The 17,677-nt window shown below is 42.1% G+C and overlaps 1 protein-coding gene across 4 annotated transcripts in view; it reads right to left on the bottom strand.

Annotated features, from left to right (window-relative positions):
• Positions 1 to 203: 203 nt before the first annotated feature.
• Positions 204 to 17,677, bottom strand: part of GPATCH2L (G-patch domain containing 2 like) — a 54,115-nt gene continuing 36,641 nt past the window's right edge. For 2 of the 4 annotated variants that reach the window (XM_068398389.1, XM_068398390.1), the window contains one exon: positions 204 to 1,952. In XM_068398389.1, coding sequence (XP_068254490.1) covers positions 1,843 to 1,952 — 110 coding nt within the window. In that variant the 3' untranslated portion in view covers positions 204 to 1,842. Of the gene's footprint in view, positions 1,953 to 14,668; positions 15,986 to 17,677 lie in introns of those variants that run through there. The other 2 variants (XM_068398388.1, XM_068398392.1) reach the window with 2 other exon arrangements.

Below are 17,677 nucleotides of genomic sequence, written 5' to 3'. Positions count from 1 at the left end.
ATCCTGCCCCTTGTGTCTCACAGCTTTGCCCCTTTGCCCTTGTCCTGACTCTTTCCTGATCCTCCCATCAGGTGACAATTTGAATTTTAAAGCCATTTACACTCCAAAAGGTGCATAATCAGATTTTTATCCTGTACTTTTCTGATGTGACTTTTTTATTATGACATCAAGTACTGACCCCTAATAAGGATGTAAATGCCCACTTTAATGTCTATTACCAGTATCTGCAGATGCATATAAAATTATAGTATCATCACATAATTACATATTAACCTCTTGAGCTCCATTACAGACAAACTCTCCAGGGAACACTGTATTCCAAGTTTCAATTACCAGCAGTAGTTCGGTGACAAGCAGTAGAAGTTGTACTCATCCGTATCCTAAACACTCAAGGTACTTGCAGAACAATAGGAAGTATTCACATTCTGAATACACCAGTTCTGGTGCTTCCAGTTGCCAGCTATGTGTGACAAGCATTTGGGTCCTTCCCAGGAACAAACACACAGTTACATTTAAGTATACATACAGGTGGGATGTAGCTTACCCGAAAGAAGTTTGTGGCTTTCAGCAAAGTTGTTTCTGAGTCACAATCATCACTTTACCCACAGCAATTAGCAGAGAGAAGATAAGGTGTACATTGCAAACAATGAACTTTTTGCTCAGAAAATACCCATTTAGCACAGGTGTAAAGGTGTGATGTGTGAGCAAGGAATGATGTGGTCCACAATACTTTATTGCGAGGGTAAGGATACCACAACTGCAGCTACCTGCCCAATCTCAAGACAGTATTAGCAGAAATTCAAACATTCTGATTTTCATCTTTCAGGTTAATGGCATCTGTTTACATCAGAAATCAGGTATTCAGCTACGAACAGAGTCGCCAACCCAAGTCTGACACAAGAATACTACAAAAACTTGGGAGAGGGAGGTTGTTTGGTTGGTTTTTTAAAATGCACTAATTTCTCTAGAAGATCAAGACCTGAGAGTCAATGGAGAGAACAGAACAAAACATAGGATAATAAAGACAGAAGTTAGTACCCTTTTTTCTTCGTACCTTTCCCCTTCCTTCTGATGCAGCTCAGTCAGATGATCGATTCTGGCTCCAAAGAGGGTCTCTGGCCTGAGGGCATTCTTCACAAAATATACACTAAGATTTCTTATATTTTAAAACTCTGCTGAATTGAGCATTAACAGGCAACCTATCATTTGTTAAATAACAGCCAGGTTTTCTGCACTGGACAGTCATTACTTTGGAGTTTAGGGAAGAGACTCAGAGTGCAACACTTGAAATATCAGTGCAAGACACGAGTCAACAGCCATATTGTCCTATGACGTTCAGGTAAAAGTATATAAAGTATAACTGCTCAAGAGCAAGTTTTCACCTACCTATTGCTCTTTCTCAAGTTGTAGCAGATGAGCTATTTCACAACAGATCCTCTGTGATACTATGCATTTGGGCTGCTCTTCCACTTTCAATTCCTTTGAAGTCCAGAAATCATAGATATTTCCAGAGACAATGCATACTTGGGGAAGCTAAAATACCGTATAAGGAAACCCCAATACAAAGTGAATACATACCAAAATTCCTAGCTCAAAAATAAATAAAAACTGTCTATACATACATACACACACATATCTGTTTACAGCTAAAAATACTCAAAAGTGAAGAAATGAACTGCCATCCTAATTTGTTCCTCTGTGCTTACACATTACAATAATGCCAAGTCAAATGATCACACAGTTTATTTTGTATGAGACACCAGCTTCACAGAGAGCACAGAACACACCTCTGGAGAGGTGAGGGCCAACAACCAAAGGAGATTGGGTTTGACTCAGTTGCTACTAAAGACAGACAGGACAAAGCAGGAAACGGTCACAGCAAAGTTCTTGTGATGAAAGCAATTGACCACCAGCCCTCGAGAGATGCTTGCCTGTTGCCGTCTCTCTGATACCTGAAAAGCCAGAGAGAGACTTTCAGCAATGAGTACAGTGCTCCTCACCTCATCAGTAATTGTGGCTGGATTTGCAGAAGCTCTGAGCACTCATAGCTGCAACAGAGCTTTGTAGGAAATGTGATTTGAACCTACAGAAGGCTACAAAGCAAGCCACTCCAAACTGCCAGTGCCTGGGCATCTCATCTTGGGCCCCCCAAATTCAGAGATAACTCCTAGTTTTTGCTTCAGTCATTCTGACTTAAACTCCCCATCTATAAAATCAGGATGATTCTCAGCACATAAATAAATTAATTAACATTCTAAGCTGCCATAGCAGGAAGTACCCTGAAGACGCTAACAAGGAAATTACTTCTTCCCTCTTCAGAATGGAGTCTGGATGCTGTGCAGTAAATAAAGCTTAAGTCAGTCTAAATGAGGAAAAAAAACCAAACCCAACAGCTGTACGTTCAGAGCGCCTCAACCCTCCTACACTGAGGTAGGAAACTAGTGTGAAGGAGGGGGGAGGAACGGGACAGGACACACAACCCTCAAACCCAATAACAAATCATGCAACTGCTTGACTGCACTGTACTGTGCATGCAGAAGAGCACTGATTACAGCAACATTGGCCACTTAAATTGTAGCCTTGTTTGTCACGGGAACACAGATTTTTCCAGTTTGTTTTCTTTTTTATTGGGGGGTGGGGTGTGGCGTTAAAGAAGGTACTTGTTTAAATCTCTAAATATGTAAACACAGGAAGCATGTGAATATGCAGCCTACCAATGTGGTCAGGAGGGTGGGAAATGCCACCTTCCCCAGGGTAGCCCTATCATAGCCCCTGCACTGCTTGAGTGCAGTGCAATGGCTGCACCTCATGGTCCCTCTCCCCGCTCCCGGGAATCAGACCTTGCACTCCACTCCACAGTATCTGAATGGACCAGCAAGGGATAAAAGGCTCACGAAAGCTCCCCTTGCTGCTCTTGGTTGCATAGGCTCCTTTCATGGTGCTGCTGGACAGCCAAGAAAGAAAACACAGGACTTCTTTCACTCACCATACAACACTTGGCATTAAGAGAGTCTTTACCTCTGGCTTTCTCAAATGGCAACACGTTTCCCCATGGTGAGGGGCTGGGTGAGTCCAAGCACTTGCAAATTATGTGGTGAAGCAGGATGAAGAAAAGCCCTAAGGCAATGTTGGTGAACCTCTCAGGAAGCTGGCGTCAAAATCACTAGAAAACCATCAGTGTCAATGCTGGCATTAGTTCAGCAGCACCACTGGTTTGCCATCACTGCCCCCGCAGGCAATCTGTGAGGAAGAAGCTATAACACTTCTCAAAGTAAGATTTCTCCAACTAAGTGTAATTTTTAAAGTGTGTTTTGCAAAATCCATGTGTTTCATCTGCCTAATGGCAGCAAATCCTGGCTAAGATCTGTTCTTGTTCTCATCTTTAGATACCTCCCTGTTGCACCCCCACTAGAAATTAAGGAAATTAATGTCATTTAGCATTTTGAAACTCTACACTATGTTTCATTAAAAAACTATTATCAAGTATCTGCTCTTACTGGAAAATTGCTATACTTTTGTAGAGAACAAATTTTGTACCCCCATATCTGAAACACCCTTTATTGAGATGTGAGAAATCCTCCATTAGTACGTAGCAAGTCTACTTGTATTCATTTGTAGTTTCAGTCGATTTTCTGAGGTGGAAAAGACCATGAAGCAAGCATGGTCTGAAAAACACCAAAACAGATAAAAGCCACCACCTGAATAGCTGAATTTACCACCAGTTATTCAAACTGAACTGAGAAAATTCTCAGCCCTTGGGTGTAAAATTAAGGATGTGTGAACAAGAACCATTCATGTTTGGGTTTTTTTTTAATAGAAATGCCTCTAATTATGAAATGCTTCATTCCTCAGAAAAAAAATGCAAGCAGGTGGAAGACTGAACCAGCTCATAATGATTTGTAGATACCTCACATTCTTGACTGTTACCCATAGTTGATCATGTTTGCCAAGTCTGGGCACTTCCGATAAGAGAATCTATTGTTAAGAGCTCTCTTCTCCTCACTCCAAATGAAAATCAGCACATTTCACCAGGAACACTTCCCAATTCTCACAGATGCAGCTTGCAGATAAGAGAGGAAGATCATCACTTTTAAAAATTGGACAACCTCCCTCCCCACAATATAGTGTTGAAAACTTGAAGCAATTTTCAAAGGATCTTGATCTTTTTGTTTAAAGGCATTCAATCATCTTGGGATCTAATTTTTTACAATTTATTCCTTGGAAGTTAATGTAGAGGGAGTCCTGTTTTGTTCCTTCCACAAGTGTGCATAGCTATCAATACTGGGACACAAATATCTGCAAAATAAAATTCAAAGTCCACTGCTCATTTGATCTTTGAAGTCACTGCTATGATGGTAAAAAAGAATTATGCCAATCTATCCGAAAAGGATGTTAGTGTTGGCAAAATGAATAGATATCCATTAAACCACCAATTGTGACTGACCTGCTCATTTAAATGAAATCCCTTTCAGGACTGGGCAGATCTGAAGCAGTGACTTGGAAGAGAAAGGCTACTTAGGAAACTCTGGAATTGTTTCAAATTCCAAACAGGGAGCATCTCACTTGTCTAGAGATGACATCATGACAAACCGGGAAACAAACAAAATCATTGCAAAAAAAACAAAGAACGAACATGATAAATTACCTCAAATCCTTCACTCAAGTTTGCAATTCAAACAAAGAAAAGCATAGTAACTCCCTATCGACCTTCAGGTTACAGTTTATACTTAAGGAAACGGTCAAGGAAGCATGCAGATTATGGACATTCCAATACTGTAAATCTGGTTAGATGTCAGTGAAGCCTCTCTTCTCCCACTCTCAACTCAGTTTGCTTTATATCAGATAAAACACTTCTTTCATATATTGATTTATTTCCAGTTTCTACAATCTGAACAAAGATTCTGCAAGAGCCTCATTCAGAGAATATACATCGTGTTTAAAACAGAGGAATACAAACAAGAGTCTTCCTTATTTACATGTTACCCCCAAAATAGAGTTTTAGGAACCCAGAATCCAATCCTTATTGAACAATTAAATCTTATGACCACATAAAACATTTGGGACACGCACAATGCGGCTCTAAAGATTTTGAGTAGAGCTGTTTGTGAACTATCTCTAGGTAAGCCCTCTGGGACAGAAGGAGGAAGCTATAATGCAATTGATGGTAGCTTTGGCTAACTGTCTGGTGTTGCTAAACTTGAGAGAAAATTCAATGGCTTCAGCAGTGCCCAGGGACTCTGGTCAGGCCAGACTAGTCTCAGTTCATCGCACTCTTAGAAGAGCTTCCAGGTACAGGGTAATGTATTTTAAAGCTGAAAACGCTGAACAAGTCACTGCTCCCTAACGTTAGAGAACACACTACCAGAAAATTGCTTCCTCCAGTCACATCATCTCCTCTCAGATGAGTGCAGAAGAGCTCTTCCACTTGGAGAAACCTACTATGAGCTCCTTTGGTGTGATAGTGAAGGCTACAGGCTACTGAAAGGGCACTCCTACAAGGAGGCGTCTTCCTTATATGCCATGAGAGAGGAAAGCAGAAGCAACTGCTATAATGATTAATAAAGATATTGCATACTTTTTTTGCAAGTATCCTATCAAGGTAATAAGCCCACTGATGCTCTCCCTCATTTGCTTCTGATTTCAGTGCAATGTGCAGGCAGTTCACACAGCTGAGTGAATGAACAAAGACAGAGCTGCTGAAGCTGAGCATGTACACAGGGAACACTACCACAGGACAGCAGAACTCTAGCTGCCAGTACAGTAATAAAGGGGGAATCCTCACCAAGGACACTCCTCAACTGAGCAATCATGTAGGTTCTGAAGATTGCACACTCATATGTCATTATACTACTCACAAATAAACTGGCATGTGGAAATGATGCTTCGTTTCAGTTGGCACAGATACATTTTTTTCTCACCTCACCTTCCCATGCAAATTTCATGACAACCTTTTGGTAAAACTGTAAAACTTCCATCACAATGTCTTTTCCTTATGTTTTCCAAAACACTTCACATTTTTCAACAGATCTCTATACTGTAGAAAAAAGGTCTTCTGTCTTCTCTGAGGTTCTAAACCAGAAGCAACTATCATTTCATGTAGACTGACCTTCACTATAAATTGACCATTTAATGTCTTTTAGATGCCTCTATTTATTTCAATGGCTTATATTTGGCTACCACATTCCTTCCATAAAGCTGCTGTCTTCAAATTGAAGCCTGAAGATACACAGAAGCTACTGCTTCCCACAATACTTTGTTCCAATGGTTAATCTATCCTCACTGTTAAAAGCTCACACCCTATTTCTAACTTGAATTCATTTGGCTTTAGCTTCAAGTTCATTTTTATGCCCATCTGCTCAAGACAAGAGATGCTTTATTACCTAGTATTTCTATTTCCATAAAGGACTTTCTACCACACAGGCAAGACATCTCTGATCCTCTTCTGATAAAACTAAACAGACTGAGCTCTTAAGTATTCCAAATTATAAAAACTGTCAGTCCAAACTTGCACTGTAATACTGCTAAAGGAAATGCAATGCATTTTGGAATAATAAAAAAAAAAGATTATTCTTACTTCCTAGTATCTTGTGCATTGAAAAGCAGTGATAAGAACTTTAGATTCAGAGTCAACTGCCTGAATATCACTTTTATGGTAGTGTTACAGCAGTGGTTGGGCACCAAGGGCTAGCATGATGTTTGGATATATGAGTATATGAAGCCTGAATAGCAACAGTGAAGCAACTGTTCCTGCTTCGGTAAAGAATACTCTAAATGTAGATACTAGAACTGAATGCAGATGGATGTGGAATACTGGGGATTTTCATGCAGGAGCGTAATTACAGGCTAAATGACAAGTTTTACAGTGTGAAGCTTACGAAAAATTACTTATATGGGTTAGTGAATTACACAGGACTTGTTGACTGGGTATAGGTAGTTACACATGACAAAGAATCCTAATTATAAAGGAAGAACAGGACTTTTCAACCTTGCTGAAAAAAAGCATAGCAAGAAACAATGTCAGGATGTTGATATCAGGAAAAAAGTATTCCAAGAGAAGATGCAATTTCCTTATAAAGAGGGTAATTAATAAGAAAACTGATTACCAAGAAAGATGAGCTAATCCTTACTTGACGTTTTTAAAGATTTACATGTCCTTCTAAAAATACAACTAAACCCAGTTGCGGGATAAATACTATAGCCAAAAGGTTCACAAAAGCTTTCTCCAGCCTTAAAGAAAGAGTTTGTAAATCTTTTCTGAGACAGGACACTGGGCTAAGAGAACATAAAAGGAAAGTATCACTATATAACTACTTCATCCTTAAAGTACCCCCTAGGCATCCAAACACAGCCACTGCGAGAGACAGAATACCGAGCCAGACAGACCTTTGGTCTGACCCAGTGCAGCCTTTCTTATGCTGTTCATCCCATTTCCTTCAGAGGTTACAAGGAAAAGAGGGCAGCTTTGCAAAACCCTGATCATCCTCATAATACTGGCAGCTCTGCTTTAAGACAATGAATACTCTGGGTCATACACGCAAGGCTCAGCAATACTTTTTCTGATTATTGGCTGCAGGTGTATATATGTTGCATCTTTCTCTGATACAACAGTCTGTGCCAGTCCATTTTCCACTTTTACCAATTCTTTGAGCTGGTACAAGAATTCTCTTTTCCTGGTATGCCAGTTAACACATCTTTGTCAACTCACTGGAGTCACAGTAACAGCCAGGTTTGCAGCTGGGAAGGCATTTTACCCACATTAAAGTTGAGAAAGACATTGAAGGTTCCCTCTGTCTCCACAACGTAAGTCTGTATGTCACCTGATTGAGGGCCAGCCATGCACCCATCTCCAGGCACTGGTGACAGTTTAGTCTCCCTGCACTTGCCTATGGCACAGTTTACTTTCTTAAGAACGAGACACTGATATAATTCAGACATTATGTTCTCTACACTGATTTCAGTCCTTGTATGGGGTAAAAGTTAACGGCCTAAGATAATCTTGCCTTGCCTTCTGTATAGCAAGTGGCCCCTTACGCTTTATGACTTAAGAAGCATTGCTTCTTGAGAAGCATTGTACCATATTTGATGGTACAAAAGTAGGATGTCTTAAGCACAAAACACAAACTGGAATAGAATGCAGGGGACAAAGACACAGTAATGCCATATCACAATGAGAACAAAAGTTTGTCCTCCTTTGACAGTCTCATAACAGACTACTGAAATACACTTCCTGAACAAATGACTGGTAGCATCCTTCACTTTTGCTTCACTGAAACGTTCTCTGGTTACAAAGCTGTTCCTCAAGACAACAAAGCAAAGTTCTTATCCACTTGACATAGTTCCTTTTTGATATCCAGGCACACACGTTGTTTTTTGTAGCATCTTCTTTCTCCAGTGCAGAAGGGGTTACAATAAAAGAGGCACTCAATCACCCTTCTTGTTGCCCTTCCTCCAATTTCCCTTCTCATCCTTTGCCCACTGAGCAGGTCTCTGCAACAGCCACGAAGTAACAGCATGAGCTTCTGCAGTTCGAAGGACAGCACTAACCGTCCCAATGTCATTATTCAGGAACGCTGGCAAGACACACCTCTGCATATCACAATCATGAAGCTAATCTATCATTCAGTAGCACTGGTTCCAGCCTCTTAGGAGTTTCTCTCCAGCTACTGTTTTGTTGCCTTCTTCACTCTTTACTGTACCTTACCGTAAAATCATAAATCCATAAGGCTAGAAACTACATTTGTTTAATTTGCACTTCTCCAGTACCTACCAAACTGGGCGTTAAGCCTCACTAGAGCTCACGGGAACTACTGGAAATGTGCAAAGAACAACTACTAGAGGCGTTCCTTCCAGCTCTCGATTTCTCTTTCACTGAATGTCCATTTTCTCCCTGTACATAGATAAAGCCCTGTTTGCAAAAGTATGTCCTTGTAAGACTGGTCTCTGTCGTCTGTGGAACATTGTAGCAATTGCACCAAGTCGTCAGTGACAGGAAGGGGTATGTATCACGTCACCTTTCTAAAAAGGCAGGAAGGAGGATCTGGGGAATGCCAGGCTAGTCAGCCCTACCTCAGTCCCTTGTAGCTTTATGGCGCAAGTTCTGGAAGCCATTTCCAGGCACCCAAAGGACAAGAGGGCAACTAGGAACAGGCAGCTAGATTAAGTGAGGGAAAATCATGCCTATGAACCTGACTGCCTTCTATGATAAAACAACAGGTTCTGTGGATGTGTACAGGGCAGTGGATGCTGTTTACATTGACTTCAGCAAACCTCTTGATGCAGTCTCTCATAGCATCATTACAGCAAATGGGGGAGCTATGGACTGGATGCTTTCCAGTAAGAAAGGTCAGCGAGAAACTGGCTGAACTGTCAGGCTCAAAGAAAAATGATCACTGGTCTGAAATCTGTGTGATGGCCAGTTATGAAAAGCATGCCTCAGAAGACAATACTGGGATCAATACTGTTCAGTGATCATTAGTGATCTGGTGGAAAGAGACAGAACATACTCTCAGCAAGATCAGAAATAATGGCACGTTGGGGAGGGGAGCCACTGATATGCTGGAAGGTGGGCATACCACCCAGAGGGACCTACACAGATTGGAGGAATGAAGAGACAGAAACCTCACGAAGTTGAGAGAGAAGAGAAGAGAGAGGAGGGAGGAGAGAGGGGGGAGAGGGGGGAGAGGGGGGAGAGGGGGGAGAGGGGGGAGAGGGGGGAGAGGGGGGAGAGGGGGGAGAGGGGGGAGAGGGGGGAGAGGGGGGAGAGGGGGGAGAGGGGGGAGAGGGGGGAGAGGGGGGAGAGGGGGGAGAGGGGGGAGAGGGGGGAGAGGGGGGAGAGGGGGGAGAGGGGGGAGAGGGGGGAGAGGGGGGAGAAGAGAAGATTACATTTCAGTTGGAAGGGACCTACAACAATCATCTAGTCCAACTGCCTGATCACTTCAGGGCTGACCAAAGTTAAAGCATGTTATTAAGGTCATTGTCCAAATGTCTCTTAAGTACTGACAGGCTTGGGGCATCGACCACCTCTCTAGGAAGCCTGCTCCAGTGTTTGACGACCCTCTCTATGTAGAAGTGTTTCCTAATATCAAGTCTGAAACTCCCCTGACTGATGCAGCTTTGAATCATTCCCATGTGTCCTGTCACTGGATATGAGGGAGAAGAGATCAGCACCTCCCTCTCTACAGCTTCTTGAGGAGGGGAAGTGCAGAGCAATGAGGTTGCCCTTCAGCCTCCTTTTCTCCACACTAGACAAACCCAGAGTCCTTAGCCACTCCTCACAGGACATGCATTACAGCCCTTTCACCAGCTTTCTTGCTCTCCTCTGGATGTATTCAAGGACCTTCACATTCTTCTTAAATTGTGGGGCCCAGAACTGCACACAGTACTCCACACGAGGCCGCACCAATGCTGAATACAGTGGGATAGTCACTTCTTTTGACCATCTGGTTATGCTGTGTTTGATGCACCCCAGGATGTGGTTTGCCATCTTGGCTGCCAGGGCACACTGCTGACTCATCTTGAGCCTGCTGTCGACCAGCACCCCCAGATCCCTTTCTGCAGGTCTGCTCTCCAGCCATTCCTCTCCCAATTTATACTTCTGTCCAGGTACAGAATCCAGCATTTGTTCTTGTTAAATTTCAGGCCACTGATTATTGCCCAATGCTCCAATCTATCTAGATCCCTCTGCAAAGGCTCTTATCCCTTGAGAGGGTCAACAGCAGTTTAGTATCATCAGCAAACTTGCTAATGGTACATTCAACTCCTGCATCCAGATCATCGGTAAATATATTGAACAGAACTGTCCCTAGAATTGAGCCCTAACGAACACCGCTGGTGACTGGTCACCAGCCGCTGTAGCCTCATTCACTACAACCCTTTGAGCCCTGCTGTTCAGCCAGTTCTTCACCCAGCGCTCCATGTACTTACTCATCTCACAGCTGGACAACTTGTCCAGAAGGATGCTGTGAGGGACAGTATCAAAAGCCTTACTAAAATCCAGAAAAACTACCTCCACCACCTTCCCTTCATCCACTAGGTGGGTGACTTTACCATAGAAGGGTATCAAATTAGACAGGAACCCTTTGTGAATCCGTGTTGACTGTGCTTGATGGTTGCATTGTCCTTTAAATGCCTTTCAATAGCACCAATAGTATGATCGATAGTATGATCTTCTCTATAATTTTTCTAAGTACTGAGGCTAGACTAACAGGTCTGTAGTTTCTTGGGTCTTCCCTCACGCTTTTCTTGTAAACTGGAATAACACCGGCTAGCTTCCAGCCAGCAAAGACCTCCCCAGACTCTCAAGACCTTTGGTAGATGACTGAGAGGGGTCCTACTGTAGCATCCACTAGCACCTTCAGTACTCTGGCATGAATCCCATCCAGCCTCATGGATTTATGAACATTCAACTGATACAACTGGTCTCTTACAATTTCAGTGTCCACAAAGAGAAAGTCACTGTTCCCACAGTTGCAGTCCTCCAACTCAGAGGACCGGGCAGCCCAAGGTCTATCAGTATTATTAGAAACTGAGGTAAAAAAATACCTCCACTTTTTCTTCATCCCCATTAGTCAGGTGGCCATCTTCAACAAGTATCGGTCCAATGTTTTCCTCAGACCTCCTCTTGCTACTAACGTACTTCAAAAATCCTTTCTTCTTGTCTGACACAATACTGGCCAGTTTCAACTCTAATTAAGCTTTGGCCTTTTGTGTTTTCTCCCTGTATATGCAAACCACAGCTCTGTGATCTTCCTGTGAACCCTGACCTTGCTTCCAGAGATGATACAATTTCTTTTTCTTCCTGAAAAAGTATTGCAGTCTACAACTACCTGAAGGGAAGTTGTAGTGAAGTGGGAGTCGGCCTCTTCTCCCGGGCAACTAGCCCGGGACAAGAGGACATAGCCTCAAGCTTCGCCAGGGGAGGTTCAGGTTGGACATTAGGAAGAATTTTGTTTCAGAAAGGGTTATTAGACATTGGAATGGGCTGCTCAGGGAGGTGGTGGAGTCACCATCTCTGGATGTGTTTAAGAAAAGACTGGACATGGCACTTAGTGCCATGGTCTAGTTGACATGGTGGTGTCAGGGCAACGGTTGGACTCGATGATCCCAGAGGTCTCTTCCAACCTGGTTGATTCCGTGATTCTGTGTGAGTTCCAAGAGGAGTTCATTGTTCAGGAAAACTGGTTTTCTGTGCTGCTTGCTTGACTTTCAACACAATGGGATTGCCTGCTCTTGTGCTTTTAAAAGGTGGTTCTTAAAAACTGACCAGCACTCATGGACCACTAAGCCCTCACAAGCAGATTCCAGGGGACACCACTAACTAGCTCACTGAGTAGCTTAAAGTTAGCTCTCTTGAAACCCACAGTAGCAACTCTGCTGACCATTTTTCTCATTATATCAAAAATTGAAATCTCAACCATTTTGTGATCACTGTGGCCAAGAGAGCCACCTGCCATTACATCTCCCACAAGTTCTTCTCTATTCACAAATAAGAAGTCTAGGAGGGCATCTTTCCTAGTTGGCTCACTGAGTACTTGTGGCAAGAAATTATCTTCAACATACTTCAGGAATTTCCCAGACGTGCTTGTCACATCACTACGGTATTCCCAGTGAATTTCTGGGAAGTTGAAGTCTCCCATAAGGACAAGGAGAGAAGACAATTGGAGAAAAGACAATCCTGGAAAAAGACTGGGGAGTCCTGGTGGACAGGAAGTGGAATATAAGTGACCTGTGTATCTTTGAAGCAATAATCACACACTGGACCACCTCAGTAGAAGCACAGCTACCAAATCAAGGCATGTTATTATTCCTGTCTACTCAAGCAAACCACATCTGAAGCACTGTGTCCTTCACTGTGAGTTCTAAGGAATCTGCCTTAAACGAAAAGAGACAAAACAATGCACCTAGTTCATTCATCTAAGAATGCTGCAAATATTCAAATCTGTATCAAGCTACTGAAGTCTGAAGATGAATTTTGATAAATACCCTGGAGTAACAAGATAGATAATTCAGTTAGCTTGTCTACCACTCAGGAGAATCAAATTTTGTTGAAAGCCTGACTGACCTGCAAATGAATTCTAACCTAGAAATACGAAAGACAGAGCAGCTGCAAGAACTTGAGTCTCCTGGCACTTCCAGAAAGTTGCCATGGAAGGAAGTATGGCTTATCAAGACAAGGCCTGCCACACTTACTCTTCAGTACTGCCACAGGTACATTCAACCTTTAAAGGCAAGGAAGACCTCCTAGGAGCTTACAACCTAAGTAAGGGCTTAACCAGATGAACAGTGCTACTGACCTCAATAGGAAAATCTGATAAATTATCTTTCCCTTGCCCCAGAGAAAAATCACGCAAAGTCTGGCAACGCCCCCCGCCCCGGCCACAATGAGTGAGGTAAAGGCCATTGATTCCCTAACACCTCAAACACCTCTCTTATAAAAGTTTTTAAACTGTCCTGACACCACAGAAGAAACAGAACTACTCTGAACAATACTCAGAATGTAGCAATATATATCAGAATTGGTTTTAAGAAGGAGAACACAATGGCCAAAATTTAAAATTTTAGCTGAACGCTCAGTATCTGAGTAAGTCTGTTGAATAGACTCAAACCAAGAGAGGTTGTGGAGGATTCTTCATGAGATTAAAAGCACTCAATTACACAAATGCTCTTTTAGGGAACCACTCCCTGTCACTGAAACAGCCTGCAGGTTAGGTTACAAGGCTTCCAATCCTAAAATTTATCTGCAGGTTGTCAGGAGAATGTGATCACCTTTCCCCTTCTGTGTGTTCATGAATACTAGATAGACAACCTACTACTCTTCAGGTTTACCTTCTCTTTGTATGTTCTAGATTACAGGCCCTCCAGTGCTGAGACTTCCTGTGCTACCTCTTAAAAAACATTGCTCAAAATAAGTACAAAATAAGACCATCCAATGACTACTTTAAAACAGGAAAACTCCTCTCTCCACAAAACCCTTACAGCTTGTCCCAAACTGACCTCTGTACTCCTTCAGCAAGGTAAAAAGGCTTTCCATGTTCTAATTAGTTATAAAATGTACCACCACCCAAAAAAAAAAAAAAAAAAGGTTTTGAGAGGGATTTACATGGACGGATCTGACAGTTTGCTTGGACTGCGGAATAGAAATCCAATTTGGATCTCTCCCCAAGAATAAGTAGGTATTAGGGGATCAGACACAGACAACGTGTCTGTAATCTAACTGTATTTGTCAATCATGATTTAGTGAGTCATTCAATTTTTGTTTTGTGTATGTTACGACCATTTAACATTTTAATAGAGTTAAATATAAATCACTGCTTTATACCCTCACAATCAAATCTGTCCCTCAGCTATTTGATTTATAAGGGAGAACAGAACACTGCAAAACCACTAAAAACATGCAAATTTGTTATCTACTTAAGAGTGCTAACTGCATCTCCACATTCAAAATGAATTTTACAAGCTTAAATGGTCCTGTCCAAAAGCTCCACTCAGTGAGGAAAGCACAAAGTTCTATGCATACAAATATATCCTATTTTTAAAGGATGTAAGAAGCCATGAGGCCATCTGTTCCTTGACACATGCTATGCAGGTATATATTCTAAAAACACAGCCCAAAACAAGCTCCAGACAGAGTAATGCAAGAAAAGTGCAGTGTGATCAAGAATTCAAGAAGAGAGGGAAGAAATCACTCTCCATATATTCTGCAACACAGAAGGTAACAGGGGAGCAAGCGGAAGTGCTATGAAAATAAGACAATCTCTTTTGTGTATGCTGCAGAGTAAACTACAATCATCAGTAGGTGGAGACACCTCCAGTAGATATAGCAGACAATACTTTTTGAAGGGAGGAAAAACATGACACAGAAGTGGTCTGATCAATACCCACAATGCTCTGAACTCAGGTGATACTTTAAATGGCTTTTTTGTTCAATGGCACGTTAACTTCAATGGCAAGCGTCCTTTAGAAATGCTAACAGTCATTTTAAAATTTATACACTGAGAAATGGAAGTCTTGTATATCCTCTACCATACTCCAAGGATATTAAACGGCCCAGGTTCCTTTCCAGGAAACCAGCTTGCACGTTTATGTCCAAGAAGTTCTCCCAAATCCTTATCCAGTAGGAGATTTAGGAAAGAACATGCAATACACAAGCAAGACTAAAGACATTCAGAACAAGGCAGAAGGAAAAGGTCTAACGGACCATGCCGTCGGTGAGCCAATGGCAATTTCTGAATGGACAAGCACCGTATTTGCTTCACTAGAAGCAACATGATTCGAGTCCATTAGCACACAGCCTGGAAACGTTCTGCTAGTACAGAATTCAGGTTCCATGTTTCAGCTTGTTGCATTCCCTCCTCACTTCCCCAGCCAAGAAATCCTCTTGGCCTGGAAGAAAGCAGGGGGAGACTTTTGCCTCCCTGAGTGGTAGTGGGACTTTCACCCCAAAAATGCCAAATGCACAAACAAGTAACATGTCCAGGGGGTGAATAAAGATCTGAAAACCCAAAAGAATCTGTACATGACCCAGCACATATGAGCTGGCACCAGGGAAGGACATGAATGCATAATAAATACAGCAACAGCAAGAACATTTTTAAAAGCCACTGCGGTCCCAACACTGATTACCTTTTTTTTAAACATAGATTCACAAACATGATTTAGGCATGTGGGGCACGCAGATCACTCTGGATGATGGCACGCATCACGCACCAATACTGAAGATATCACTACTGCCAAACAAGACATTTGGTGAAGACACACACCAGAGTCAAACACTTCCAAAATCCAGCAAGCTTTTACAGTTGCAATGCTTCCTTTTAGCTGTATCCAGGGCTCTTCTCTGGTGGCATTTTAAAAAAGTTACTGGAGGCAGCAATAGTGGCTTTCTCAGCTGCCGGTGTTTTCCCTGTCCACTCAGAGTTCTGGGATCTCAGGGATGGTGTTGCTGGTAGCTCTGACTCTGCTGCATCCATGTGGACAGATAAAGTTGCTGGAATATAAAATTGCAGGAAAGGGGGAACAGAGGAAGAGAGTAGGAAAAGGCAATAAAAAAAAAAGTTAGAACCAGTGACTTCACAGCAAACTCCTCATAGATATAATTTCTTATATGAAGGTGTTATTTACTGAGCTCCTACAAGTTTCCCCGCCAAATTCCTTTGAAATATAAGTTCTTGATAGCATTAATACCTTTGCCCTAATGATTCTCACATTCAGAACCCCAAGTTTCCAGTCCACTAACTAGTTCCCTTAGTCAAAGTTCCTGTTGAAAATCAAGAGCTTTAGCTGTCCCATACTTAAACTGAATCAATTCATAACCACTCAACTGAAGATAACTTGATCTCTCCACAAACACTCAATTAACCCTGTATCTGAGAATTTTGAAGTCTCTGAAGGCTTACCAAATGTCAGGTTGCAAAGCTCAGTTAAAGAGGAAAATACACCTCTCCTCTTTACCCAGTAAAGGCAGTACTATGAACCTCCACATATATCCAATATGGTAAATCAGCATATTATAACAAGAAGTTACTTGCTAAGCTAGGTTGGAATCCATTCTCATTTTCTCAATACAATCACTGCTTCAAAATGGGACAGGCTATAATTAGCAAGAGAGATTTGCAGATCCATAGCTCAACCCAACAGTCACAGAAATTTCCAGAAGGATTATCAGAAACCAAGATATGAAAGTTTATTCCCCTTCTCAGTATCCTGAATCACTCAATCCTCACAAGCAGAACAGGGCAGGATAAAAAAGAGCAACCACCACAAAAGTCTTTGGGGCAACTGGAATTTCTTTGAACAAGTAACTGTTTCAGTACGAAACACATCTCTTTTTCATTGTATTCTCAGAACAGATAATAGTTGTTTGTGTGTTTTTATTACAAGTTGTGTCTCCTGCTCTGTAGTGGATGAAGGATAAAGAGGCCATAACAAGCCTCAACTAGAGGACTGATTGCTTTGAAGTTCAAATAAAAAGCTGGTTCAATGCTTGAGGTTCTACATTCAGTAGATCTGGAACCCCAACAATCTTGTTTCTGTACATCCAAAACAGCGAGTCATTCCCATACAACCACAACAACACAGCTGATAACACTACATTGCATATCTTACCTCTATCCCATCAACTTCCTCCATCTGAAGGTCATATGAAACACGGAAAAAAAAATATAAGTCAAAAGTCCTTAAACTAAGAATCACCACCAATACTATACTACGGGCCCCTCGCTAGCAGCGTCCCCACTCAAGCTCTCCATCTTTGCTCATAAAGAGAAAAAAAGCAAAGGACTGAAACACACATGTTGCTACTGGGTACCATCACACCATGACAAACAGTGAATGAATTAGCAAGAAATAGGAGAGGGAAAATTCACCAAATTGCTACTACTCATCAGATTATTCTCTGATAAGCAGTTTCCGAGGCTGCTAACTGGCACCATGTAGAACCACAAAATCACAGAATGTTTGGGATTGGAAGGGACCTCGAAAGATCATCTAGTCCAATCCCTCTGCCGGGGCAGGATTGCCTAGACCATATCACACAGGAACACGTCCAGGCGGGTTTTGAATGTCTCCAGAGAAGGAGACTCCACAACCTCTCTGGACAGCCTGTTCCAGTGTTCAGTTACCCTCACCGTAAAGAAGTTTTTCCTCATATTTATGTGGAACCTCCTGTGTTCCAGCTTGC

Source organism: Nyctibius grandis, chromosome 4, assembly GCF_013368605.1.
Source record: "Nyctibius grandis isolate bNycGra1 chromosome 4, bNycGra1.pri, whole genome shotgun sequence".
Taxonomy (NCBI): domain Eukaryota; kingdom Metazoa; phylum Chordata; class Aves; order Nyctibiiformes; family Nyctibiidae; genus Nyctibius; species Nyctibius grandis.
The sequence above is the reverse complement of the archived record's forward strand: the minus strand, read 5'-3'. Positions and strand labels throughout refer to the sequence as shown.